General features: G+C 38.3%; 7 protein-coding genes across 9 annotated transcripts; 4 read left to right on the forward strand and 3 right to left on the reverse strand.

Moving 5' to 3' along the window:
- Positions 1-55: 55 nt before the first annotated feature.
- On the reverse strand, positions 56-1,729 carry LOC103948305 (probable F-box protein At4g22030). The gene has a single exon (XM_009359313.3). It carries the CDS (start codon positions 1,468-1,470, stop codon positions 199-201), a length of 1,272 nt encoding a protein of 423 aa, XP_009357588.2. The 5' UTR covers positions 1,471-1,729; the 3' UTR covers positions 56-198.
- A 2,597-nt stretch (positions 1,730-4,326) lies between these two features.
- Positions 4,327-6,402, forward strand: LOC103948198 (peroxisomal membrane protein PMP22). The gene is given in 8 exon segments (XM_009359195.3): positions 4,327-4,437; positions 4,439-4,477; positions 4,791-4,889; positions 5,188-5,289; positions 5,399-5,474; positions 5,788-5,858; positions 5,958-6,043; positions 6,152-6,402. Coding segments are annotated over 8 exon segments (624 nt in total). The 5' UTR covers positions 4,327-4,341; the 3' UTR covers positions 6,207-6,402.
- A 2,329-nt stretch (positions 6,403-8,731) lies between these two features.
- Positions 8,732-10,512, forward strand: LOC103948306 (probable F-box protein At4g22030). Its single transcript, XM_009359314.3, has one exon. The coding sequence runs from the start codon at positions 8,891-8,893 to the stop codon at positions 10,172-10,174; it is 1,284 nt and encodes a 427-aa protein (XP_009357589.2). The 5' UTR covers positions 8,732-8,890; the 3' UTR covers positions 10,175-10,512.
- Positions 10,513-11,480: 968 nt separating this feature from the next.
- LOC103948199 lies at positions 11,481-13,912 on the forward strand. Its single transcript, XM_009359196.3, has 2 exons — positions 11,481-11,914; positions 13,262-13,912. The coding sequence occupies exons 1-2, from the start codon at positions 11,629-11,631 to the stop codon at positions 13,642-13,644; spliced, it is 669 nt and encodes a 222-aa protein (XP_009357471.2). The 5' UTR covers positions 11,481-11,628; the 3' UTR covers positions 13,645-13,912.
- Positions 13,913-15,715: 1,803 nt separating this feature from the next.
- On the forward strand, positions 15,716-17,279 carry LOC103948308 (nuclear matrix constituent protein 1-like). Its single transcript, XM_009359315.2, has 2 exons — positions 15,716-15,869; positions 16,012-17,279. Exons 1-2 carry the CDS (start codon positions 15,716-15,718, stop codon positions 17,277-17,279), a joined length of 1,422 nt encoding a protein of 473 aa, XP_009357590.2.
- A 250-nt stretch (positions 17,280-17,529) lies between these two features.
- Positions 17,530-18,918, reverse strand: LOC103948309 (mitogen-activated protein kinase kinase kinase 18-like). The gene has a single exon (XM_009359316.3). The coding sequence runs from the start codon at positions 18,839-18,841 to the stop codon at positions 17,531-17,533; it is 1,311 nt and encodes a 436-aa protein (XP_009357591.2). The 5' UTR covers positions 18,842-18,918; the 3' UTR covers position 17,530.
- Positions 18,919-21,590: 2,672 nt separating this feature from the next.
- LOC103948200 (aspartic proteinase) lies at positions 21,591-25,713 on the reverse strand. Of its 3 annotated transcripts, none has more exons than XM_009359197.3 (14): positions 25,579-25,712; positions 24,614-24,975; positions 24,442-24,502; positions 24,231-24,325; positions 24,030-24,142; positions 23,757-23,925; positions 23,604-23,643; positions 23,386-23,450; positions 22,921-23,034; positions 22,753-22,817; positions 22,511-22,667; positions 22,308-22,427; positions 22,031-22,119; positions 21,591-21,931 (listed from the first exon to the last, which is right to left on the reverse strand). In XM_009359197.3, exons 2-14 carry the CDS (start codon positions 24,962-24,964, stop codon positions 21,847-21,849), a joined length of 1,524 nt encoding a protein of 507 aa, XP_009357472.2. In that variant the 5' UTR covers positions 24,965-24,975; positions 25,579-25,712; the 3' UTR covers positions 21,591-21,846. The 3 variants fall into 3 exon arrangements, with proteins under 3 accessions (XP_009357472.2, XP_009357473.2, XP_048446914.1); XM_009359198.3 differs by having other exon boundaries at positions 24,614-24,969; positions 25,579-25,690; XM_048590957.1 differs by lacking the exons at positions 21,591-21,931; positions 22,031-22,119; positions 22,308-22,427 and having other exon boundaries at positions 22,505-22,667; positions 25,579-25,713.
- Positions 25,714-26,900: the final 1,187 nt, after the last annotated feature.

Consider the following 26,900-nt stretch of genomic DNA (forward strand, 5'->3'; position numbering starts at 1 on the left):
GGGTTGTTTGACGCCAAACAAAGCTTAATTAGACGAATTAAGAAACAAATTGTAGTGTGAAAATTTGAGTGTTAATATTAGATTTTGTATGTTACACCATTGTACAAAGAATCAAATGAATTGCTAAATTCTAGAAGTAACTAAAAGAAATCAAAGAATTTTTCCTTTCTTTCTGTTTGTACAAATCTGATGAACTACTTAGAAAAGCTTGCAGCCGAATTCGTCTATGGGTTCTCCATTCGAACGATACAAAGCTGATTTCGATGCAAGTTCTCTGAGCTGCTCCAAGCTTCTTCCCATCTGCATTGCAACCTTCATTTCGAAAATCCCCCCATTTTCTCTCTTCTCCAAGTCTTGTTCTCCAAGTGCTGCTTCAATTGAATCTTCTAACTTGTTGAAGAAGCCGGCGCAGTTTCTATACATCTCAAATACCATCCCTACTTGCCCGCCGTGCTGAAAAGCATTCACTGCGCTAGCCAACGAGCCTGCAGCCACTGCTGCAACCGCGGCAGTGGCTGATCCATGGCCTACAAAAGCGGATCCAACAGCCGCAATCCCAGTAAGCACAGGGCCCGAAACTGCCAAAATCTTGTTGATCTTTAGAACCAAGCTCCCTAATCTCTCATAGTCTTCAATGTCTTTGCTCTTCACAACTTGAATAATTTCTCTCATTTCACTTTCAAGTTCTTCACTCCATCCATTCACATTCTTTCCCTTCTGGGATTTCAGTTTCCTTGGATTTTGGGATTGAACAACATTTCTAGGCCACCAAACAGCCGGCTCAAATTTTTTGGGGAATTTTTCGAGCATGGCACCAAGTAACGGAAGAGGGTAAGCTTTGTCAAGAACCAAAACCTTCTCCATTGTCTCCTTCACATCTTTCTCAGTAGGATCACGAAGAGCAAACACCGTCTCAATTTCACTCTGGAGCTGCCTGAACAACCTCGTAGCGTTGCGCTGCTCCTCGGCGAGCTGTGAAGGCTGGATCTTGTTCATGATAAGCAGCATTCCGGTGGCTGCGGAAAACAAAATAGCCGATGAAATGTTCAATGCCAAAACGGACGTTCCAGCAGCTGCATTAACTCCCGCCATGAGGGAAGCGGAGAGAGTGATCATGTTGATAGAGCTAAGTAAGAGTGCGTTCCAGTTATTGCGCTGCTCGCCAATGTTTGCGTGCATCTCCACTCTGTCCGCCACCGCCTCTAAGAGCGCGTAGAGCTGAGCTGTGGAAGCTGTAGGAGTTGCTGCTGCTGCAGACTGATTGTTATTATACAAATCGATGTTTTCGTGTTTCAGAACTTGTTCCTTCAACTGGAGGCCTTCGAGGACGAGCTGCGTCGTTTGTTTGGGGACAGTGAAGCGGACTCTTGGGAGCTTGGGGACATGAATGGCGGCATTTATGGTTCTGTTGGAGGAAGAACAACGTGAGGGAGAAGAGAAGAGGAGAGATGAAGTTTGGAGGGAAGCCATTTGATTGGTTGGGGTGCTGTGTTTTGTTAAAGTGTTGAGAGCAGATTATCTGAGGTGGGTTTTCAGTTCGGAGGAGGAGGAGGAGAGGAGAGAGTTGGGAATGGAGGAAGAGGGTGAGACGTAGTGGGTATATATATGGAGACCGCCGAAAACTGAAAAGGGAAGAAGGGGTCAGATTTGGAAATTATTGACTGGACTTGGTTTATTGGCTGACCTGTTGCTGCAGCGTGACCCATTCCCTTTTTTTTTTTTTTAATTTGGAATTAACTTCGCTGCTGAACATTTCAGCAGGAATTTCTGATTACACCTAATTTTAGATGGACACGTATTCAAGTTTTAATTGAGCATTTCAGCAATAATTCCTGCTTACATCCAATTTCGGATGGATATGTATTCAAATTTTGATTAAAAATCAAGTTTTAATTGAACATTTCAGCAAGAATTCCTACTTACATCCAATTTCAAATGGACACGTATTCAAATTTTGATTAAAAAAATCAAAATTTATATACGTGTCTACCAGAAATTGGGTATAAGCAGAACCTCCTGCTAAAATTTCAACAGCGAAGTCTTGTTTTTTTAATTTTCCTCTTCAAAATTTGGTCCACCATTTTGTATTGCCTTCACTCGTTATCTCTCTTCTCTCTCTCATTTCATGCAAACATGTAAGTACGTATTTGCATAGGTAAGACGTTACACGACTTAAAACTTATACTAATATAAAATTTGATGCACACACAATTAACATTGCTTTACCAATTGCTAAATTATTATACCGCACTCTGAATTATCACGAAGGTATCAGTTCACACTTACTTTCGCAACTGTATCTCGTTTCCCTCCAAACTTCCGTTTTGCAACTCACATCACCCAATTCGCACTTCATCTATTAACTTGTCACCCATTAAGTACAAGACACTTGTATGTCGTCAATATGTAACATATTACCAATATCACATTTATATTGCGGAACAAACGATAACAGTCAATGAACAAAGTTTAATAAATTTATACCATGTGAGATACAAACTGAAAGTTCACGAAAGAAAATAATACAATTGCAACAGCAGAGAGTAGCATGACATTGTATTATTATGTTTTTAATTTTATTTAATTTTATGGTATTTTACATATCAATAAACATGTGGATTAACACATAATATAATGGAATAAACCGAAACATGGACAATACCTGTGTTCACCACTAATTAATGTATATTCGTATAGTGATGGCATAAGTAATTAACAATTTGGTTTTATTAATCTAAAGTCCAACGTACAAGTTTCTGACCTCTAATTTGAAATGGTCTGTCTGTCTCTGTTCACCTGCATGCTATTTTTTGGGTGGACCGAGTGCCCCCTCCCAACTACTAGTTTTCAAACCTCAACGATATATTTTACAGATATTTTAGTTTTATAATTGGCGTATTTCTCTTTCTGTTTTTATTTATTTAATTTGTCACGTAAACAATCCATAGTGAAGTGATGGCCTCTATTATATGGGAACTAGATCCTCTCCGGACTTTCGGACCAATAATCTCAAACCGTTCACGTAAAATTGTGCGGCTCAAAGTGAATCCCTCACCCATGCCATCGTGATGTCCCTAACCCACGCCACGCGTTGTCCCTCCTCCTTCCGCTCTTTCCCTTGTCTCATAAAGCCTTCATGCAAATCTTTCGAGTTTTCTGATTTACTTTCCCAATATATTGAGAACTGGATTTTTCTTAGAAGAAAAGAGAGAGATGGGTAGAGGCCTGAAGCTTCATAGAAATCCAGATCTGATGACGGTAATGTGTGGAGAAGGAGATAGCGACGGAGGGAGAGAGTAGTTGTTGTGAATGTTTGGCGTGTTTCTTTTGCTATGGAGAGAATTTCTGCGTCCCTATCATATTAGCTCATTAATACTTCATGCACATATTTCTTGGATAATTATTGTGCTTTTTTAGACCCATTTTACTATTAAGGCAGTTTATGACCGTCATCTTTTAAGTAATATCATTAATATTTGACAAAAAATGTCAAATTCAACAAAACAAAATACCGTCAATATTATTATTCGATGAAGAAGTTTAATAGCTCAAATGTCAAATGTTTGTTTATTTTATTTTTGGTTCATATTTCGTCCACCATTGCAATTTATTCACTCTCACTCATGCAATATTTGAATAATTATCTACTCTTTGTTTTGGTCAATTTCAAAATTTTACATGCAATTTGAAGAGGTCTCTCTTCATAACTTGATTTTTCTCGGTCAATCTTAATAAACTTGCAATTTGAAGAGGTCTCCCAGTTACTCGTTTTCAAACCTCAACGTATTGGATTCTAATTTTTTATTTGCAATCTTTCTTCTTCTGTTTTTCTTTAATTATTATTGTTTTTGGTCAAAACTTGCACTAATCTCATTTCGTTCACTTGAATCGGTGGTGGATCGAGTTGTGGCTTAACTTACCACTTCGTGCTTTGAGTTTATTAACTTTATGTTTTTATCTATAAATTACGGTATAATATATATATACAAAAGTAATTTACTAAAATTTATATATTATATTTAGAGAACTCTTTTTGTCAATTAAAAAAGAATGAAAACATAATTTAATCTTGTCTCGAGCTCAATTCTTGTGACGCTGATGAATCACAAGATGGTGATCAAGAGAAGCTGAAATGTTTTTATGAGTCTTTCCAGCTCCCGAAAAGAAAACTACGGTGATGAAGCCACCAACTGATTTAAAAAAAAAAATTGAAATATGAAGTAAACAAAAAAATTTATTCTTATGTTTCGTCTTGCAATAGAGTAATAAATCTATAAATAAAGAATTATATTTATTATAATTTAATAAAAAGATAATAAAAAAGATTGATATGAATAATCAATGGACCTAACCCAACAGAAAATTGACTACGCCCAATTATTCCTCTCAAAGTTGGAAATTCTGATGGGGTCGATTACAAAGAAGGGGTTGCAGCAGGTACTTGCTTCAGCTTCAGCATCATCCGCTCAGAACCAAGGTCAAATTCTATGCCTTTTATCACATTATCGGTCTCACTTTTTTTCTGGGATATCTTGATTTCCTCTGTTTTCTATCTTTTAAACCCCTGTTTGGTTCCCGAGAAAGTTGAGGAAACCCCCAAAGATTGAATTTTTTTGTATGTTTAGATTGCTTTCTCATCTGGGTTTCTTCAAAGATGATGTATTTTCAGCTCATATTCCGTAATTGTGATTAGTAGTAGTTAATTGGTTTTTCAAGTTGAATAATATGAGTGTAACAAGTTGTTAATTGGGAATTTTTGGTGATCTTCACTTTGTTTGTTATCTGAACAGGCAATTACAGCGGGGGTTTTGTCAGCGATCAGTGACATAGTGTCGCAGAAGCTCACCGGCATTCAGAAACTTCAGATAAGACGGCTTCTTCTCAAAGTGGTAAGTTCTATTAGGATTCCATATCGCCGATTTTATAAAAGTTTGTATCTTTGATCTGTGTATGTGTGCATACTGTATATGATAGAAAGAGGGATTTTCGAAAGTAGTAAAGTTGGTTAGATGAAATTGTAAATCTGCTATATTTTGCAGCCATAATTACAATTGTTTTCCGGTGATAATATAGTTTCTTGTTGTCTATAAGAAGTTTGATTTGATGAAATTGTAAATCTGCTAAGATGTTTTAATGTGTATAACTACTGTGGCATATATTTGACATGTATAGCATTTCTAAATGCAGCTTCTAGGAGCTGTTTATCTTGGACCATTTGGGCATTTCCTGCATACCATACTAGATAAGATTTTCAAGGGGAAGAAGGATTCAAAAACAGTAGCAAAGAAGGCAGGCTATACCTTCCTTCATGCTCCCAATTTCCATTCCCCCGCCTCCACGAAAAAAGTGGAAGAACGTATTGGTCATTCTAATATTCCTGATGAAATTATGATTTCAGGTGCTGGTGGAACAGCTGACGGCTTCTCCCTGGAATAACTTGGTTTTCATGCTTTACTATGGGTTGGTTGTGGAGGGTAAGTATATGTGAAAACCTTCGATCTCAACATTTTGTTTATGTTTTAAATGTTGCCACTGTGAAAAATACAGTTGGAATGCAATAGTACCTATGTGCCCTTAAGATTTGTATGTTTTAAGATTTAAAGTTGTAGTATTTAAAAATTAGATTATAATATTATTGATCCATCAACCAGCTCTTAAATTTTCAAAGAAAGCAGCCTGTAAGAGGCACACTAGCATGTGGGACAGATACGAGTGTTTAGCGTAAGTTAGTGTGACAGATGGTGTGAACTTTGTTGCTTAATTGTCTATTGGAGATATGAAAAGCAGGAAGACCTTGGATGCAAGTGAAAAGTAAAATCAAGACGGACTACCCAAAGGTTCAATACACATCATGGACGGTATGGTTCTCTTCCTGTTATGATTTATTCTATTACTATGACATACAAAAATGTAAAACCATTCATAATCGTAAAACGTTGAGATGGGTGGAAATGCAGTTCTGGCCTGTTCTGGGGTGGATAAATCACCAGTATGTGCCACTGCACCTCCGTGTCATCTTCCACAGCTTGGTCGCTTTTGGCTGGTAATGTACCATAAACTTAAGCTCCTTTTTGCTCGATAATATGCATTTAGTTCATTCTTCTTGATTCGTTAACAAACTGCCTTGTACTTTCCCTCTTTTTTTTTTCAGGGGAATTTTCCTAAACTTGCAGGCAAGATCTGTGGCATTACCAAAAGCCAAGTGAAACGGATGAAAATTTTCGATTGGCCTCAGATGATTTGTTGCCCCTATTGAGTTATTCTAGTTAGCTCACAGATGATCTCTCTTGAACAATTATGAACTCTAAATACTAGATATAAGTCATGGATTCCCTTTTTCTTGTATGCTGGATGTTGTAGAAAATGTTTTCAATGAATAAAATGAGTGATCTGTTTTCATTATTTTTTGCCAAACAAGTGTAAATTGGCATGTTACAAATCAAAGAGGTTTGTCGTGCAGTCTAACTGGAATGACGGTGTGATTAGAGGTGGCAAATCAATTCATTGGGTTGCTAATAGGTACCCGTCAAGACCCAGTTAATTTGACATCACCATAATATAGAAGTGAGATTGGTAGTGGTGAAGATAGTGTAAGGTGAAATCAAACTAAATGAGTTTTAATAGGTACACATCAACAATCCAATTGGTTGATTTGCCACTTCTAACTGTGACGATATCTTAATTTAATCACTCATTGTTATATAAAAATGTTCATGAAATTGTGATTGGCTTGAGATAGTGACACAGTGGATACACGTTTCATATAAACTGCCTACGATTCCAAATCTAAGCAGTACTTAGCTTACCGTGTTGGTGTTGGAGACCACACTTTGCATCATTGCATTGCATGTGAATGAGATAGCGCAAAGCTCTCAGAGCAAGGGGACAAGAAATATATAAAACGAGCATGGAGATTGGAGGGCAAATGACCGAGTCTCTAATGTTCTTTGAATAATATTAATCTAAGTTATCTAACATGTTGGCGATCTCACCTTCAACTAAGTGTTGAATGTTGCACCGAGTCACTGACCGTGACGCTCGTGGTCAAATCGGGTTTCCATTATATTATGATAAGTGTTAGGTTTAAATATCATAAATAGTGAGTTCGATGTCAATTTATTTTCTTACACTTTAGAAAAGACGTGAAATACTTAAAGTTAACAAAATTAGGAGCAAAACTGAGTGCAATGGTGTTCTAGAATTCATACAGCCAACCTCACTTAATAAGATAATACTTTGCTGTAGTTCCGCTTGGAATATTAGAAAATTGGTTTTTGTTATTTAAAAACACATGTATAAAATGAACTTTGGGATGGCATACTAATCACACATGTTGTGCATCCCCAAGTCAGATGCTTGTAATACAAGATTGTGAAATAATTCAATTAAAACTTATACTAATTTAGTAGCTAGCTAGGAAGGATTTTCAAAGATTAAACACTTTAACAAAGATAGGTCATGAACTTAGGTTAAGCAAATAAAGAAGAAAACCACCGCTATCGTGAAAAACACATCATCTTTGCACTATTCCAAATAATGAAGAAAACCACTACATAATAATTAGGAGTTGAATGAACCACTACAAAGATCCCTTCGTTTCAGAGTATGAGGAGGAGCAGTGCCACTAGCAGGCTACCAGGCCATTACCAAAATTGAGAGATAAACTAGGAAAATGTAGACCAATAATTTATCATAATTTTGAATTAAGGAAAGTTACATTTGCCACATTTTTAATAAAGTTATAGAACCAATTAACACAGACGGATCTCATCTCTATTAAAGATGTGATATTAACTTATATATGGTACTGGTTTGGTCATAGAATTCAATTAAATAATAAGGGCTATGACAAGTCACATTTGTCTCGATATGCCATTGGACGTACCAATGATCTACTCGCTATGGCTGTTGATAAGTCAATATCTGTATCCCATTGTGTCTCATGCTCAAACCCCGAGAGATAATAAGCCATTAGATTAGATGACTCGTGTTCATGGAGATGGAGTATATTCGAACTCTCAACAAAGACACTTTGTTTTGTGTCTACCATTTGCCTCTCCTACAATACCATTTTAACGAGTTAGTTTTGCATGAATGTTATATGTAAGGAAGAGAAACTAATCAATATCAGAAAAATAATTGACTATATTTCAAATCAATCATGTATTGTTATCGTTTAAATTAGGCATATTTGTTGATTTGTCTCCTGAACTTGTATGAAGTTGTCAATCTTCCCCCTGAACTTTAATTTTAGCCGATTACACCCCTAAACTTTTATAATTAGCCAATTTCCCCCTTAAACTTAAACTTTAATAGATTACCACCTAAACTTTTATAAATAGCCAATTCCCACCCCCCTGACATTAGATTTTAAGAATTTTAATCCATCTTGATCACGGAAACAACACATGACAACTGTATAGGGGTAAAAATGATGAAAAATGAATGAAAGTTTTAAAAATCTAACGCAAGGGGGATTGACTATTTATAAAAGTTCAAGAGGTAATTGGTTAAAATTAAAGTTCAAGGGGGAAATTGACTAATTATAAATGTTCAAATAGGTAATTGGCTAAAATTAAAGTTCATGATGGGAATTGACAGCTGCATACAAGTTCAGAAGGCGAATCAACAAATGCCTCTTTAAATTAAACATATTATAATGCGTTATTGGTTTGATATACTACTACGATGAATTCTCCAGTGCAGATAAGTCATTCTATATGCATTAAGCAAAGCAGTGTTGTTGTATAAATACTATACCGAGTACAAATATTTCACTACTTCATCCTCTATGCCTAAAGGCAATCCACAACTCCAACCACCAAACCCACAACCAATATACAGCTCATATATAAATATATAATAAAAATTCAATCAAGCCAAAGAAAGTATGGCAGCTTTTCAAGCTTCAAGCATCTTTTGCTTGATGGGATCACCTAATCAAATGCGTTTTCAAAAACGAGTAATCAAAGCTACTACCAATAATACACCAAAATTCCAGGTGAGTCCTCCAACTTCTCCTCCTCCAAAGATCCCAACCAAAAGTTTGATCCAGAACTTGGAAAACGATTATTTCAACTCTTCCATCAAAATCAACACCACTGGCAATATGTCAGATGATCAAACGGTGATTCCTAAGCTGTATGCAATCATGGAAGCCATTGCAGACAGAGTGGAGATGCATAAGAACATCGGAGCTCAGCGTGACAATTGGAACCATCTCCTTTTAATCTCCATCAATGCAATAACTCTCACTGCTGCAACCATGGCAGGACTTGCAGCTGCTGCTAGTGCTATCTCTACTGCAAAAGCACCCTTTATGGCTCTCAAGCTCTCTTCCACTCTTCTCTACGTATCAGCCACCGCCATGCTGGCGGTGACAAACAAAATCCAACCGTCCCAGCTCGCCGAGGAGCAGCAGAACGCGGCGAGGCTGTTCAAGCAGCTCCATGCACAGATTCAAACAACCCTATCTCTCAACAATAACAGTGTAAGTAATAACATTAGTAATGTGGATGTGAATGAAGCAATAGATAAAGTGTTGGCATTGGACAGGGCTTACCCTCTTCCTTTGTTAGGTGAAATGCTCGACAAGTTTCCCAAAACTGTGGAGCCCACAGTGTGGTGGCCAAGAGTACAGAATCATCAAAATAGGGTTCGGGGGGTTGAAGGTAATTTAGTACATGGAAGTAATGGGTGGAATGAGAAGTTGGAAGAGGAGATGAGAGAGGTTGTTAGGGTTTTGAAGAGCAAGGATGTGCCTGAGTACTTGAGATTGACTGAAATAGCCTTGAAAGTCAACAGAGTTTTGGCTATTTCTGGTCCTATTTTAACTGCCCTTGCAGCTTTGGGGTCTAATTTTGTGGGTTCAAGTAGCAATCTTGGGGTGTGGGGAGTAATGGTAGGGGTGATTTGTGGAGCTTTGGCTAGTGTTGTGAATACATTGGAGCATGGTGGGCAAGTTGGGATGGTGGTTGAAATGTACAGGAGCAATGCTGGTTTTTTTAGGCTGATGCAAGAGAGTATTGAATCAAATTTGAGAGAGAAACAAATTGAGAGGAGAGAGAATGGGGGAGTGTTTGAATTGAAGGTGGCTTTGCAGCTTGGAAGGAGCTTATCAGAACTCAAGCATCTTGCTGTTTTCCCTGAAAAGTTTGCAAGCAAGCTATTCTAGGGTGGTTGTTTATATCTTGGTTTTGGCTTTCCAATTGGGTTAGTTTTTACCAATTTTGTGTTGTAATTTGTACATTATTGTGTAACTTTAATTTGTTCGTACAAATAATCACCATGTCTCATTAAAAATAAGATTAATCAAGTGTCACATTGCTTTTCAATGATTCGAACTTTTGAGCTTTTAGGTTTTTCTTCAAAAATTATTGTTGTAAAAGACCACTCAATTAAATAATCGTCATTTTAGTGTATTCTTGACATAATGTACTTGTCTATACTTTTGGCTACAACTAAATGTATTAGCGAGTTTTTGCTTCCTCTAATTTTTTTTTATTTGATAAAAGCTGTCTTTGAATGAAAAATTGCATGAATTAGTGCTTTTAAGACAGTTAAACTAAACAACAATTATACAACGATCAGTCGAGTAAACACACTTCACTAAAATCTAACTAAAGAGTGATGGGAAGGCATGCAAAGGGAATTGCAGCTCATGATTAATTTGAAATCTGCTTGCTGCAGTAGCCATGTTGGCTTCCCCACTCACCACACCACCCTTATTTATTTGCCCCAAGTGGCAACTCATTTTTAAATCTGTCACCATGAATTCCTTTATAAACAATTAAACACACTACTGGTAATCAGTAAAAGGCTAGCCAATTATAAGCTTTTTGGTGGCCAACTGCCGTTAATGACGAATCTGGGTTATCCACACCAGCCAACTAGTGTGTAAAATAAAATATAATAACAACAAGTTTGTAGTTTAGTTGATTAAAAATATTCATCTTTGCAACATATTTACAAGTTTGGTTCTCTCTTCTCAACTATTGTTGCTTTGCTTAGCTTGAAAAAATGTAGGGATTAGCAAGAGGGAAGAATTTCATCAAAGCTCGAAACTTTGTATCTCTAGAATTGTCCACTTTGACTTTCAATTTAGGTTTACTGTCTTTATAATCTTATAAAACTTGCCAATTAAGTTAGCCACTCCGATCAAATGTACCAACTTTTTATTAAACTGAGAATTACTTTTAACTATTTAAGAGTCACGTTATAAAGATAATTAAAAAACATGTCACTAAATTAAAAATAAAAAGGAGAAATCAAAAAATGTTGCCAGAAGAGAGAGACATACATGATGCATCGATCATTCGACTGTTAACCTAACGTGATCTGCATGAAACAGTCGAATTGGAGGTTGGAGAACCAACATAAATAGTATAGTTTACAAATTTACCATTTCATCCTACATGTTGTTAGAATTACAAATGCAGGACTGTGTAGTCTTTTAATTTTTAATTTTGGACCAAAAATATTATCACGTAACGAAGGAGGACCATTTCTCCTCTTTCGTCCTTCTTCAATAACCAAACCCACACGTTCTTCCCAAAGCTTTCGACTTTCACACACAAATAAGTTAATAACCACACTCTGCTTACCCACCAAAACAAGAACATCAGAAAGATGATTCAGCTGCTGTTCGTAGTGATTTTATCAGAAATGGTTCTGATACTGGCGTTTCTGTTCAGGACCCCCTTCAGGAAGCTGGTGATTTTGGGGCTGGATCAGATCAAGCGCGGCCGCGGCCCCGTCGTGGTGAAGACGGTGGCGGCGACGGTGTTGATGGTACTGATGACCAACGTTTACAGCATAGTTAAGATCAGAGGGAGCCGGATCGACAAAGCTGCTGTTCTTAGTCCCACCGATCAGGTCCTCATGATCAAGCACCTTCTCGACGCCACTCTCATGGGTAATTTTCAATCTTATGATTTTATTTTTTATTTTTTGAAGTTTTTGTTGTGGGTTAATTGCTAGAACTTAATTGCTATCTGGGTAATTCTTGATTTTTGGGTTTAGTGACATAATCTCTGATACTTTTGATTCTAGTGTGGAATTCTTGAATGTGCATTTTCTTTTTGTTATTGTTTAACTTTTGGTTTTTGTGAATTGTGGTTGGAATGTGGTTGCTTTGATGGATTTGGGAATGAGATGGATGATGAAAGATTGTAACTTTCTGCCTTCCTATATTCAAATCACTGTTTCATTAATGACATTTACTTGTCAGGGAAAGTTAATAGCTAGGTTTTCTAGATCTTAATTAGTTGTTCTGAGAAGTGAGAACCTGCTTTCGAGATATCAAATTCGAAGCATTATGGTGTTATAGTGGCCTGGCTCTGAGTTCTGTTGTTTTCAGATTAATTATGTACACAGGCTGTTGAAAATTATGTGTGCAAATTGCTCACAAAGAGTTTCATATTCCCCGATATTACCCATGATCTGATAGAAGTATTTCACTTTATTACTGTTGGTGAGGAACATTTTGTAACTTGAGATGTAATTCTCAGAGGTAATGGTGAATTCTGTGTCTTGTTCACCTTGCTGCCGTCTATGATTAATGTCTGAAATGGGCCTACTTACCACCATACAGCCCTTTTGAGCAAGAAACTGAGCTCTTTTTTCGTTTAGTTAAGTTGGCAGGCTAAATGCTAAAGTAATTTGTAAGGGAAACCAATAGGTCCTTCTATCTGGAAATAGCATTGGTATTGTATACAGCAATGTGATCGTATCAGCTGCACTTTGTTTGTACCGGTTGTATCAGCACAGAAGTATTTTATTTCCTGCTCCTTTTCTTTGTTAAATGCGAGTTTCAGTTTTCATTATGTCATCAGTGTATGGTTAGATATTAAATGACACCCGTGAAAAACAGATATGATGTCCTTTATTTGTACTCTTGAAGAGTAGCTAATGCTAATTGAGTTTTGAATTGATTTTTGTTCACTCCATTGTTCCCCTTCCTCGTCTGTATGATGAGGATGAAATGAGAATCAGTCTAATCATGTCCTACGTGTTTAATTAACTTTTAAGTAGATTCGCACGCTCCTGACCCCTTTTCCCCTGATATTTATAGTAGCTTTCGTTTGCTGACAGTAAAAGATAATTACCTAGCCGGACCGTCCGTAATAACGCATGTTGTGAATTGCATTGTGGTTATGTTGCTACAATTTCTGTTTACGAGATGTTCATTTCAGTGGGGAGTTTGTTTACTGAGAGTGATAATCTTGTCAGTCGTTGACTCATTTGCATCTCCCACTTGCAGGATGCTCCCTATTTCTTGCTCTTATGATAGACAGACTACACCACTACATTAGAGAACTTCGTATACGAAGAAAGAGCATGGAAGCCGTTAAGAAACAGAACAGAGGATCTGAGGATGGAAAATCTAGCAGTTTGGATAAGATGAAGGTCTTGGAGAATGAGATGGCTACATTGCATACGAGACTTAAACAACTAGAATTTGAAATCGAGACAAAGACAAAAGATGTTCATACTGCAGAGTCCAGCGTCCTTGCTCTAAGAAAACAATCGGAAGGGTTTCTTCTCGAGTATGATCGTTTACTTGAAGAAAACCAAAACTTCAAGAATCGGTTGCAGTCATTTGACCGGAAAATGTCACGTTCAGGTAGCAAGAAAGATTCATAAGGGATTTTAACGACATTTTGGGATTTTTAATTTGTTATTTAATTTCACAGAAGTTGTTTGTGAGTGTTTTAAGTTGGGTTTATTAATTACGTTTAATTTGTCATATATGCTAATTCTGGAGGGGAGAGAGAGAGAGGCTCACCACTTTGTACGGCTAATGTAACTAAAAGTTGAGTGTTGTAGTATAATCGATAAAATTATTCAGTTTTGTCTTGATAAATTGTGATATATTTCCAAGGTGGAAGGCATAAGTTTTCTTTGTGTCTAATTCATTTGCAAGTTAACATCCATTTCCTGCTTTAACGTTTTAGTAAATATCGAATCCGATCCCATATAATTTATGTTACTCAGCTGGACAGACTTACATGTACCCGACACACCACGAAGGTGCGTTGAGACCTTCTCATGCTGTAGGACTTATTTACCTTTGTATAGAGATGCAAGGCTGATCGTAAAATGCATAGTACCTAAACAAGATAAGACAGCAGCAAGGCTGATCGTAAAAACAATAATGCAAAGGACCTAAACATGATAAGACAGCAACAAGGATGCATGCCTATGCCTTCACTCTTCCTCTCCATGCATCAAATCCGAAATCCCAGTCAATTACATGTGCCCAACGTCCTGCAAAAACAAACAACTTTCTGAATTGATTACATAAAAATACAGAAAGTAACTTCGTAGTAAAAAAAAACATACTAACATGAGTGAAGTGTTCTGCTATGTTGCGCGCGGCAATTAGATATTGCACTGCGCATTCAGATTGACGATTCCACATATATGTATCCTTCTTACTTGAACCCATGTAGGCATTCCCCAGCAAGGCCTTCCACGGTGGAATAGAAGCATCAATTCCATGAGATAGAAAGACTCTAGATCCATGAGCCAGATACAACATAGTTAGCGAAAAAAAAAGCGATTCCCTCGAATCCTTTTCTCTAGGAGATGCCTCACAAAAAATGAGCATCCTTGCGGTGTAAGGTTACCACTCTCCTACACCGTAAGGATGCTCATATAACCTTACACCGTAAGGTTAAGGATGCTCATATAGCGAATGATGATGCACTTGATATAAATGATTTACGTAAGGCGTTGAAGCCCCTGTTTGGAGGAACACTTCCTCAGATACTTAATGATCTGTTTATTTGTCTGGAGTCAAACATGTAAGTTGGGTTTTGAATTGTTTATTGCGTTACCTTTTGAGTCGATATTTATTGCTTCTTAATAATTATACTTGCATACTTGTTTATTTATTTCATAGATTTGCAAAGTACTTGCTACGAAACCACCATTCTATGATGACTTCAGAGACCAGAATATCACGGAAGGCATTTTTTGTTAGGCATTTCCTAGAGAAAAGGAATGAAAAATCCCTTACTAAAAATAGTGTGGTCAATGTATTTTTATCCTTAGAAGCATAGTTCGGTTCTAAAAATAGTGTGTTTTTCCACTACTTCTCTATAAAATATAAAATATAAAATAAAAAAAACTAGTTGGTTAACCGTGTGTTTTCTTCCCTTCCAAAATAGTGTGGATACTAAATTGCCAAGGAAAAAACTAAAATATCAACTTTAGCTCTCTCCCTCTCCTCTGTGCGGCTCACCTCTCTTCCACGAGAGAAGGGGAAACACAACAATAACAACCAAATTTTTATCTCATTATATGAAGTCAGCTATATAAATCCTAAAACGTCACTGCATTCTGTTTTTTCCGCCAAGCCTTTCATTAACAAGGGGAAATAAGAGAGATAATTAAAAAAAGTCCGGCTTCTGCTAGGAAAAAAAAAGGAATGAAAAATGCAAAACGTTTGTTTTTTACCTAAGAAAGAAAAAAAAGGAAACAAATTAAACCAGTCAATAGCTTGATTAATTCTTGACATATATTCCGGATTCTGCTTAGAAGTTAAAGGAAAAGGAATGAAAAATCCCTTACTTCCAAACCAACTTACCCAAAAGCCTAAGTTGATGATAACATATGTGTATATATACACTACATGTCCACTCTATTTGTATGAGAAACCCATCCATCCTAAGGGTTCTCTCTTTGCTGAAGCTTTCTGGGGATATCACCCATGGAGCTTTTAACGCTCACTAGCATGTTCGGCCTGAACTTCGTGAAGGGCATGCTCCAGTTTCTCTTCTTCGTGCACTACGTCACGATGATCCAGACACCGTTCGAGCACGTCATCAGTTACTACAGCCTGCTTCTCGACTTCACTCTCATCGGTAGTGTTCGTTTGTTTTTATACGTATAAACTGACATAATTTAAATTTTTAGACTGCATCGATTTTCTCTTCTTTCAAGTTATTTTGCTCTATTTAATTTGTTTTTATTAGATATTAATACGTTTAAGTTCCTCGTGTACAGGGTTCTTCCTAGTCCTTGATTTCGTTTTACACCAAGTATGCGAGGATGTCAAAAAAGTTCACAGACAAACGAAATTGATGGGGGAACTGCGCAACAGATTTGAAGAAAACAATAATCGCTTGCTTGAGGAGAAAGAAAACCAACTGCAATCGTTGAGCGCAAAGCTCGACCAAGCTGAATCCAAGCTAGAGACCAAAAGAAGAGATGTTTCTGATCTAAGAAACGCATTTGGGGAATTGCTTGATGAGCAAGGTGTGGTGGTTGCAGAAAACAAACGTCTACACGAGTGGTTGGAATCGGAAGATATGTTTGTCGAGTTTGATCACCTGCTTGGGGAGAAAGAGGACCAATTGCGATCCTTGAGAACAAGGATCAACAACGCAGAATTGGAGCGCGACGCCAAGGCGAAGGATGCTAATGTTGCAGAAGCCCATGTTCTTGTTCTGAAGAAGTTGTTCGGACAGCTATTTAACGAGCACAGTCTTGTCCTTGAGGAGAATGAGAGTTTAAAGCAGCAGCTGCAGTCGTCATCAAAAGCCAAACTGAAACATGATCAATTGCTTGACGAAAACAAGATTTTGAAAACAAAGCTCATTAGCCTCAGCCAAGTAGAATCCGAACTCGAGACCACAACCAAAAACCTGAATGATGCAGAAGCCGATTTAATGAATTTAAGCAACGCATTCGGAGAGTTACTTGACGTGCAAGGTGTTGCAGTCGAGGCAAACCAAAGTTTACAAAAGGAGCTACAATCTTCGGACACAAAGCTCAAACAGCTACAACATGAGCTTGAGACAAAGACAAGGGAGATTTGCGCTGCAAAGGACCGCGCGATCGTGCAAGAGAAACAATCCGAAGAGGCTTTCGCTGAGTACGACCGTATGCTTGCGGATAAGGAGGAAGAACTGGAATCGTTGAAAACAAAACTCGACCAACTGCAATTTGAGCTTAATGGTGCAGAAGACGATGTTACTTTTATGAGGAATCTATTTAGACGATTACTTGATGATCAAGATGAGGTACACGAGAAAAATCGAACTTTAAAGAGCTGGTTGCAGGCATCATTCACAGCACTAAAAAACCTTGAATATGAAGTCGCAACAAAGACAGAGGATCTTCGTTCTGCACACGATAAAATTATGGCTGTGAACAACGATTCACATTATTATTTTCAAGAGTACGTTCGATTACTCGAGGAGAACAAGATCTTAGAAAGCAAAGCGAAGTGGGAGACTGCCAAGCACTCAGAAGGATTGCAGAACTACTGAGTTTTTTTTTTTTTTTTCCTTTATGTTTGAGAGCTAGTTTTGGCACAAAACCGAATGCACTAGCGTTTTAAGATTCATATAGCCGACCTCAATTAATGGTGTAAGGCTTGGTAGTTGTTGTTGAGAGCTAGTTTTATTTTTCACATTTAAGTTGTTAATTTCATGGTATTTGAGAATTATGTTATTTTTCACATTCTAATTAGTTAAACTATGTTATCAAGTCTTCCCTTTTCTTTCATCTTTAAATACATTCACAAACAACCAAAAAATTTATTTACAAAATTAGGATTTGCAAAAGATACATATTTGTTACATTTAGAGGCCATCCTAGCCTTGCTCTTCCTATGTTTACTGCTAAAGCTAGTAGCATCACTACTAGTATCCTTATTCGTATTCGGATTCGTATTTGAATACGTACTTGTTGGCTCAACGTAAAAATTACAGGGGCGAAGTAGCGCGAGTTTGAATTGCCGGGTAGGAGGTGAAAAAGCGGTGTGTTTTTGAGCTAAATCTTGGTTTTCAATGTTGTTGCTTCTCACAGTGACCCAATTATCTTCATCACAAGCCCAATTGGGTAACTCTAACGACGACGTATTGCCTTCGCTCAAGTGTCGGATCCTCTCCTTAGCTGAACAATCCGAACAACCGCTTTCGCATGTCGGATCCCAAATCTGGTCCGAATCAAATTCCTCCTCCAACAAATCACGATCCAGTACGGTGGTGGGACTTAACAAATCATTGGGTGCCTCGAGTAAAAATCCATGCTCCAGAAGCTCACCCGCCGACCACCTCTCCAGTGGGTCCCTGATCAAACACTTGGCGACAAAGTCCCTGCCTTGCTTCGACAGAGAGCTCGGTATCCCCGGCGCATCGCCGGAAAACCCGATTCGGTACAACGCCGATACGGGGTCGCAAACGTCGGGCCACGGAGCCCGCCCGGTGGCCATTTCGATTATTGTGCATCCCAGAGCCCACACGTCGGCGGCGATCCCCTGTTCCTCCCCGCGCGCCACCTCCGGCGCCATGTACAGAGGGGTCCCACCAATGGGCGACCCACGATCATAATTTACGCGGCGAGCGCAACCCAAATCGGCGAGCTTCACTTTCGCGCCATTTTCCGCTACCAAAATGTTCTGACACTTGACGTCGCAGTGAGCGATTTGATTGGAATGGAGGTGCTGCAGCCCGAGTAGAATCTGCCTCGCGTAGCACCTTGTCGCGGCCTCGTTTAGGCAACCGCCTTGCCGTCGGATTGCGTCGGAGATAGTGCCTCCGGGCGCGTATTCTAAAAAGAGATTGTACAAAGCCGCACCATTTTCGTTTGAGATGTTGTGGCCCTTGTACTGTACTATACAGGGAGAGCTCAATGTGGATAAAATTGTTTGCTCCTTTTGGAGGAATTGGGATTGTGAGAGCTCGGCCGACTTGACTGCGAAAACCTCGCCGGAAGGGTGCGACTTGGCGATTGAGACTGTGGCAGAGGAGCCAAGGCCGATGGTTCGGCCCCTAGTCCAATCCATTGACGATAACCGAGGATTAGACGAGCAGAACTCCACAAACATTTAGAGGTTACAAGTTTGGCATGTGTTATGTTTGGTCAAGGTGGATATATAAGAGGGATCAAGGTGGTGGGTGTGGCGAGTAAAAGTGTGAGGAGTAGGCTTGTGGGTGTAGTTTGCTATGGGGGGTGGCTTTAGCTTGAGGCCTAGTGAGAGAAGCTAATGCCTTTCATGAACCTTTTTGGAAAGGGATCACGGATCCCTTCCTCTAAGTTATTTCCATCAAACAATTTAAACCTTTGAAATTTGATTAAACGGTTAAAATTATTATAACTTTTAAAGTAAATCTCTATTTGTAGTCATTAAATTAAATTTCAAAAATCTTAATTAGTTGATGAAAATGACTTGATAAAAAGATCCGGAAGGAATCCCTTTCCGACCTTTCTCACTCTTTCGGCTTTTTGGACCAATGGGCGGCCGCCGTCATCTCTACTTTCATCCGGGTCCTCCACGTGGCAAAAGGAGGGCGCTTTTTGGCCGGCGGTTACTTAAGCTTGGCTTTGGGTACGAATAGAATATTGTTAGAAGTAAATTCCATGCCTTTGGGTGAGCAAGTGGAGTGGCACGTGCTGATGCAGTCTTACTCATTGTATACGGATAAATGTTACGCAGAGAACATCACTCGGTACGTATTTAATCAATTATATTATAAAATTTGATATATCGGATTGTGTTTCTTGCACGTTTAAAATATCATCAGTAATTGGAGTGGCAGCACCATGCTGATGTAGTCCTTCCTCATTGGGTACGAATAGAATATGTATGGTATATTCTTGTGTTTGGTGGGATGTAATAAGGCTTAATTATGTAGAAAATGGATTGACTTTAATTAACGACTCCCTTTGGTCCTTCAAAAGTCTCAAGTACAATGCCCACTAACAATGGTTAACTCTTTTTTTCTCCTAAGTTGGGTGCATAATTTGTGCCCATTTATTAGTAAATTTGGCGAGGTTAGGGTATGTTTGGTAAGTCTTGATTAATTAATTAAATGGTACAACTTTTTTCAATTAAATTGGGCACGATCTACCCTATCCAAATTATGATAAAAAGATGAGTACTTTTTGGACAACTTTCAGACACCCAAGTATGAGAAATGTTTGTAGTACACAACTTTATTCTTGCTTTGCAAAGATGTTGTTTTCACTACTTAAGCTCATGCCCTTTTTGATCACAAAGAATCAAAATTTCCATTGCGCTAACGCTTGTCCTCGTTTAGAGTTCAAATCTCATGAATAAAAATTGCTAGAACAATTACTAGTGGCATATTCACTTGGTAGGAATGATTGGTTCATGGCTAAGTAAACATGATGTCTTTTTACCCTCAAATTAAAAAATATATATATATTTATATATTTATATATAAACAAACGAAAAGGGATATGTGTAAGTGAATAAGATAAAAGGAAAAAGGCAGAGGCTTTTGTTTGGCTTGGAATGTTGAGTGGATTCTGCATAAGAGCATAGGAAAGGAGGTGGATGGCTGGGATGGATAATAGTTTAGTTGTAAAAGCCGCCAAACCAAAACCCCAACTCACCTTCTGACATGCATCTCTGAATATCTTCATCTCCTCACACACCAAACCAAACACCAACACCAAACCATTTCACCAACCAGTCTGGTCGGTCCGTTGGAAACTTAGAATTCACCAAACAAGTGAGTTGCAATTGCAGTATGCAGCTCACAACGTTGTCACGTAACCTTTGTCCTTTGCTTTGCTTTGCGTGTGCAAAATATATGCTGTCAATGTCAATGTGCATGCATGAAATATCAAGAGTGTGTTTGATCTGTCTCTGTGTTGGGACGTTGTTAGGTATTTCCGTATCTCGAGTATTTCAACTGTTAGATTTTTATTTAAAAATATAAAATTTCAAAACCTTACAGTTAAAACAGCTAGAGTATCTGATGTTTCGAAACACCTAAGAATTTTTTGTTGTGTGTGTATATGCATCATACCTTGTAATTTACGTCGCTTCCAAGCAACCCTATCATTTTGTTCACATGCCTGCATGCCAGCTACCCTTCTTTATTTTCTTTGCCCTCCTCCTCCTCTTTTATTTGTCAGCTTTCGGCAAAGCTTTTTATCCCCACCTTGGTGCTTCGTGAATCATATGCATGCTATCAACAAAGCGTTTCCTAAACTTGTGTGGCATGCCCAAGTCTAAGATATTCCTCCATCCTTGGTTTGTTCTGTTTTAAGATGTGGCCAAGTAGTTATGCTTTTCTAAGGTACAAACACGCCTTAAGTACGAACACTTTTAAATGATACATGCATTAGACGATATAGTAGACACTTGAAGTGATACTACATCCTGTACGCATTAAGTACGAACATTTTTAAATGATACATGCATTAGACGATTTAATAGACACTTAAAGTGATGCTACCACGCATTAAGTATGAACACTTTCAATGATACATGCATTAGATGGAATAATAGACACTTGAAGTGATGCTACACCACTCTTTACGGCTAGATGTATCATTCAATGAACCATAATACTAGTATATTCAAGTGTCCGTATTGTACTTGATGGGATAACCATCTCACTCAAAGAGCTTTTTTCAAACATTTTGTATTTCCAACATTTTGTATTGAGAACGTGTCTGTATTATAGTCAGTCTAAATAGGTCTTTTAAGGTGGGTCTATCTTGAAGAACCGAAAATTTTATCAAGGGGCTCGTTTAAATTCAAAAAATGAATGATTTGCCATATCATGAATTTAACAGCTAAAACCCTTAACTTTGAGATATTACTAGAAAACATTGCACAATTTACTACTGCTCTCAAACTTGTAACAGATGATAGAAGGTTACAAACGGTTGTATTTACAAACACTATGTTTACGCCGACACCAACGGACACCACAACTTATTTCAAGTTTTAACCACTGGCTTCCCTTTACATACATAAGAGCTACACATATATTAAGTAAATTTAAGTAAACAAAGATGAGCATGCGCATCAACTAATTTCGAGACGCGAAGGGTCGATCCCAGAGCCGTTCTTTATGCTGCCTCTGCAAATCCGACTCTCATTTTGCCAGCATCGAACACGGTGTGGTAACGACCCATGAAGATATCTCCCAAGATCCTGCATTGCACCGCCGCAAAGTAAGAATCAAAACAAAAGTTTCGCCCCCTGTAAAGCACGACAAATGACAAGCCCAAGTGTCGAATAATGTGATCATACCAGAGAGGTCCGCGGGGAGGAGGGATATCCATGTTAGTGAACCCGCTTATGCACTGAGCTTGAGAGCCCTCGCCGACCTTAAGTATGTACTGCGCAAACAAATGGAGAAATTATCATAAGCGCAAAGGTAGCTTGCACTGCAACTTTAATCATGCAAATTCACACCAAAACTCGCCCGTAAACCCACAGGGAGAGTATACCAGATAGCATTACATAGGCAATCAGAAGGGACATATGTAAGCATATAGCTAAAGGAAAAATTTGGATGTCGCCATACCTCATCTGGAGTGAGCTCAAAAACTTTACCGCCAATGGTGAAGGAAACGGAAGGCATAGAAGAAAGCTTTCCACAGTCTACAGCTGATTGTCCCAAGGGGTTTGGCATTTTTTCACAAAGCTGCGGAGGTATAATATCGTGGAGTCAGAAAGAGAAGCAATGCCAGTAAGAAATTTTAATCAAGTTCCTTGAAATTTCTATACCTCATTGACGTAGTTCAAAATACGATCTTCAGTCAAATTGTGCTTAAGCTGGGTTTGCATCCAGACGACTGCCATCTCACAAGCAGAGCATGAAGCATCATGAGTAATGCCAGAAGACTTGCCGCCGTTCTCATCCACCACGCTCTCAATGCCCATACTGAAAAAATACAACAGTGATCCAACAAGTTTATTACCTAATGAAGACAAGCCCAAGAATAATAATAGCAACTTTTTATGCTGACCTTACACTACGAGTCCCGTCAAAGGTGCACAATCCAATTTGCGAACAAACCTTCTTTGGTTGGGCCTGTTAGAGAAAGTATGCAAACCAAACAAATTATGATCGTCTTCCAGTCGCGTGAACAAGGAAAAAAAATGTAAACTAGAATAACATAAGTCTTGTATTTTACCTCAGCGAAGAGCAAATCAAGAATGGTTTGTCCATACTGGTTAACAACTGCCTTGCATTCCTGGCTAACAACACCACTGGCTCCAATGGCTCGATTTATCAGGGCAACCACAGTCTGCATACATACATATAAACGCCGAGAGATTAATCGATAGGGAAATCATCATTACTAATGCAGTTGCAAAACTATGCAACAAACTAACAGACAGTTGCAACACAAACAGAAGCTGGAAGAATATAATAGGCACAAGTACTTCATGCGATCTATAAACACAAAAACAGGTCATTAACATGCTCGTACTTCTCCCTTTCTGGTTCAATCAGAATATTCAGCCTGAGAAGTTAAAGAAGTGAACTGGATCTAGCTATCAACCAAGCTGGATACAATTATATACACGGAACATGCACCCACCAAAGAATGAATCAACAAGAAATCAAAGTAATAACTAAAATTTGGATTACATACCGTTGGACCTGCCACAAGAGAAGTTCCAGAGTCTGCAATTGCGTAACAGCCACCAGCACAATATCCTGAACAGCAATATGGTTAAGTCAGAACAATGGGAGTAAAATACTCGATGTTCATATATGTGCCCCTCCCACGCGCACGCATGCACACGCACACACACACAAGGGAAAACTAAACGTGCCAGTGCACACTTTATGCATCAAGAGCTTACTTACCACTTGGTTTACCACCAATAAGAACATCGCCCATCTCAAACTGCCAAAGAAAGACACCAGTAAGCATAATGGAAAAATAAGAGGTAACATATTAAAAGAAAAAAGATAGTTATCAGACAGTTCCGCATTGGATATAAATGTTTCACTATCAACCTGCCAATAGCCTTTCTTCGTTACTGGAACATAGGTGTGTTTGCCCTTAAAGTGATTTGGATCAACTCCGCCAAACACAATTTCACCACCTGCTTCTTCTTGTGCATTACGATTGAGCCAAAAGGAAAACACTGGTTCCTTGATAAGACCTTGCTTAATCATGTTGTACCTGAAAGACATTCATATGTCTCATATCAACCACTGATTGCTGAATTATTCATTATTTATTTCCAGAAAAGGAAAAAAATTGATCAGGTGAGAATCAATGCATACCACACTGGGACAGCACCTCCAACCGAAATCTCTTGAAATCCAAGTCCCAATAAGCCATCAAACTTGGCAGCCAAGAATGTGAGACCAGGCTCACTAGTTGCTTCAATAAAATCCTGATAGTTGACAACCAATAACAAGTACAGTTAAATCGAAACACTAGACTGGGGACGGAAAAGGAGGGGAGTTCAGAATTATGATTACCTGGTTTTTAACAACGATGTCCCCAACTTTAACATTGTCTTTGCTAAAGAAACCTGAAATAGCTCCGGTACCATACTGGATAGAAGCAGAAGTCCCTGCACAGCAGTAAACAAATATTACATCAAACAGTGAACGCAACCATATTCCAGAATTCACATGATAAGACATGATTGATTTAGAAACAAATTATCATGGAGCACGGCATACGAACCATTCTTCTTGTATGTTTTCGATTGGCCCGACTTGTACCTGGCATGGAAGTAGCATGCAAACTGCACCAAAATGTCAAAAAACCATGGTCCTAATGTTTCAGGCCAATCTTTGTACGCATACAAAAGTTTCAATTTTTCAAATTACAGAATAGTACAAACTTTAAAGCTCACCGAGAAATAGCACTTGGATGATGGAACCCACAAGTTTGCGCTACCAGTGTCAAAAATCACAGTGAAGGGCTGAGGGGGAGTGCCAATAGCAATCTCACCATAGTACTGAGCATCCAAGTAGTTCTTTAATGAGACAATATCGACATCCCCCGACTCAGATTCTCCGAGATTCGAAGGGAGACGATACTTTCTCAATCCATACTTGGATTCGAGCTGTGCAGCAACCCGGTCATTTGAATCCAATTTCACCCTTTTGAGTCCAATCCTAGACAACCCATCATTGGGTGCAGAGGATACAAGAGAAAACAACAAGCTTGAAAGGAACAGAATTGCTCTGAAGCTGGTTCCCATATTGTCTATAACTTCACCCAAAAACAACAAATTAAAAAATTAATTCTGAAATTACTAAAGGCATGTTCACAACCATTAGGCATTACAAATGCATTACTTGAATAATACCACATTTTAAATGAAAAGTTTAGCTTAATTAGCGAAAATTCATCTGGGTTTTGTATAAAGATTACTAACGTCTATCAAACTCGTGACCTTCGGTCACGATGGAGCAACTTTTCCATTGCGCTAAGGCTCGCCATTTTGTATCAAGATTACTAACTCTCTTCTTTTTTTTCTTTCAATTTTTTAATCCACAGAAGTTTCAAGTTTCACTTTCAATTTCTTTTCTTTACCATAAAATTTCATTTTTCTTAACAAAAACCTTCAAACATGCATTTTGGTCCCAGAATCAGTGAATCAATGAACAAAATTAAAATAATAAATCTAAAAAATAAAATACAACACACAAAATATGCAGACATGCAACCAAAAAAGCAACATCTGCAGAAAAAAATAACACTCAAATGCAAACTTACAACCATTTCTCACTATAACGTAAAGAATATAAAAGAAATTATCCAAATAATGTTAAAAAATTAAATTAAATTAAAGAAATAATAAGAAAAACTCACCGATTGAATTGTTTGCAGCAGAAAGAGAAAAGTTGGTGCGAAGAAACTCGAAGGAAGAAAGTGTCTTTTAAAATAGAGAAAAACAGAGGACCTTCTTCTGCCTGTCACTCTTTGCGTTTACCAGTGGGGCCCAGCTCAGCCGAGTTGGCCTCAACAAGACTTTTAAGCTAAGCCGTCCGATCTACAGCCTCTGAACGGTCGATATTGTGTGAAGGCAGGACGGTCTCGTTTCCGGAGACGCTTTACAAAATGGACGGTGATTAAGGGGTTAAGAAAAAGATCAGGCGGTGCGAGTGACGTAGGTTGAGAGCGACGGGTTTTGGATAGCGCGAGGAAAACGACGCGGGAATATAGAATTGGGAGTTGCAACGGAACGCTCACGTGTCACAGAAACCACCTGGTTGCCTTAGCACGCGACACCTCCCTCTTTGGGGTCCACCGTGCTTGGCGTGGAGAATCCAGTTTCTCTTTGTGAACATTCTAAGAATTCATCAATCTAGTCAGTTCATTATACATTGTGCGATCATAAATTATTTTAAATATTTTTATTTAAAATTAAATACAAACATTACTTGACAAAAACTAACCGCACAATATACGATGAACGAACACGATTTATAGATCTCTAAGATCCTCACCATAAGAATCTGGAGAGTATCATGTTATTGTGGAGTGTACACAATAGATTTTCTGTTTGTTTTTGGTCTGCACATGAATTTGGTGTGACTTTGTTCACGTTCCCCTTACACAATATCAACTGAAGTTTTACAATTAAATGCAGTTGTGAGTGTTTTGTTTGGATATGGAACGAATTGTGGAAAACAAACTAGATAATGTGTAGATATATCATTGTATCTAATAAAATGCATTGACGTTTAGTTAGGTATAACGATTTCTTGTACAAATAATACAAAAATAACAAGTTTCAAATTAACTTGTTAACAAATCAGATCATTATCGAGTAACTCAACAGAAACCCTATTGCTGCTGAGTGTAAGAAAGAAAATGGTCATCTCGTCTCTAATTCACTCTCACGATATGCTAGCAAACATTGCTAATTGCCCGTCACTCTCACGATCTGCAACAAAGCTTGACGACCTTAAAAGTGGAAAGGTGGAAAGTTGCCGATCGCTACCTTTTCTGATCCAATAAGGCTTGAAGCCCACCCTAGATGGGCTCGACAAATTTACCCATTCACATCATTAGAAATAGAACGGGCTTCAAATGCAGAAATCAATAAGACCCAACACTAGAAAATGGGCTTGGAGGACTATATCCATGATCAACAATTCCACGGACATTGTTACAATTAAATGCTATCC

This window comes from the organism of the source record quoted next, unplaced genomic scaffold (assembly GCF_019419815.1).
Source record: "Pyrus x bretschneideri cultivar Hongxiangsu unplaced genomic scaffold, Pyrus_bretschneideri_v1 Contig33, whole genome shotgun sequence".
NCBI classification, from domain to species: Eukaryota; Viridiplantae; Streptophyta; class Magnoliopsida; order Rosales; family Rosaceae; genus Pyrus; species Pyrus x bretschneideri.

Coding starts and splice junctions, on each gene's coding strand:
- LOC103948200 (XM_009359197.3), bottom strand. CDS start 24,964: ATGGGAACCAGCTTCAGAGCAATTCTGTTCCTTTCAAGCTTGTTGTTT. Junction 23,035..23,385: donor CTCTTGTGGCAGGTCCAACG/GTATGTAATCCA, acceptor GTATGTATGCAG/ACTGTGGTTGCCCTGATAAA. Junction 22,428..22,510: donor TTTTGAACTACGTCAATGAG/GTATAGAAATTT, acceptor ATACCTCCGCAG/CTTTGTGAAAAAATGCCAAA.
- LOC103948306 (XM_009359314.3), top strand. CDS start 8,891: ATGGCAGCTTTTCAAGCTTCAAGCATCTTTTGCTTGATGGGATCACCT.
- LOC103948305 (XM_009359313.3), bottom strand. CDS start 1,470: ATGGCTTCCCTCCAAACTTCATCTCTCCTCTTCTCTTCTCCCTCACGT.
- LOC103948308 (XM_009359315.2), top strand. CDS start 15,716: ATGGAGCTTTTAACGCTCACTAGCATGTTCGGCCTGAACTTCGTGAAG. Junction 15,870..16,011: donor TCTCGACTTCACTCTCATCG/GTAGTGTTCGTT, acceptor CCTCGTGTACAG/GGTTCTTCCTAGTCCTTGAT.
- LOC103948199 (XM_009359196.3), top strand. CDS start 11,629: ATGATTCAGCTGCTGTTCGTAGTGATTTTATCAGAAATGGTTCTGATA. Junction 11,915..13,261: donor TCTCGACGCCACTCTCATGG/GTAATTTTCAAT, acceptor TCCCACTTGCAG/GATGCTCCCTATTTCTTGCT.
- LOC103948309 (XM_009359316.3), bottom strand. CDS start 18,841: ATGTTTGTGGAGTTCTGCTCGTCTAATCCTCGGTTATCGTCAATGGAT.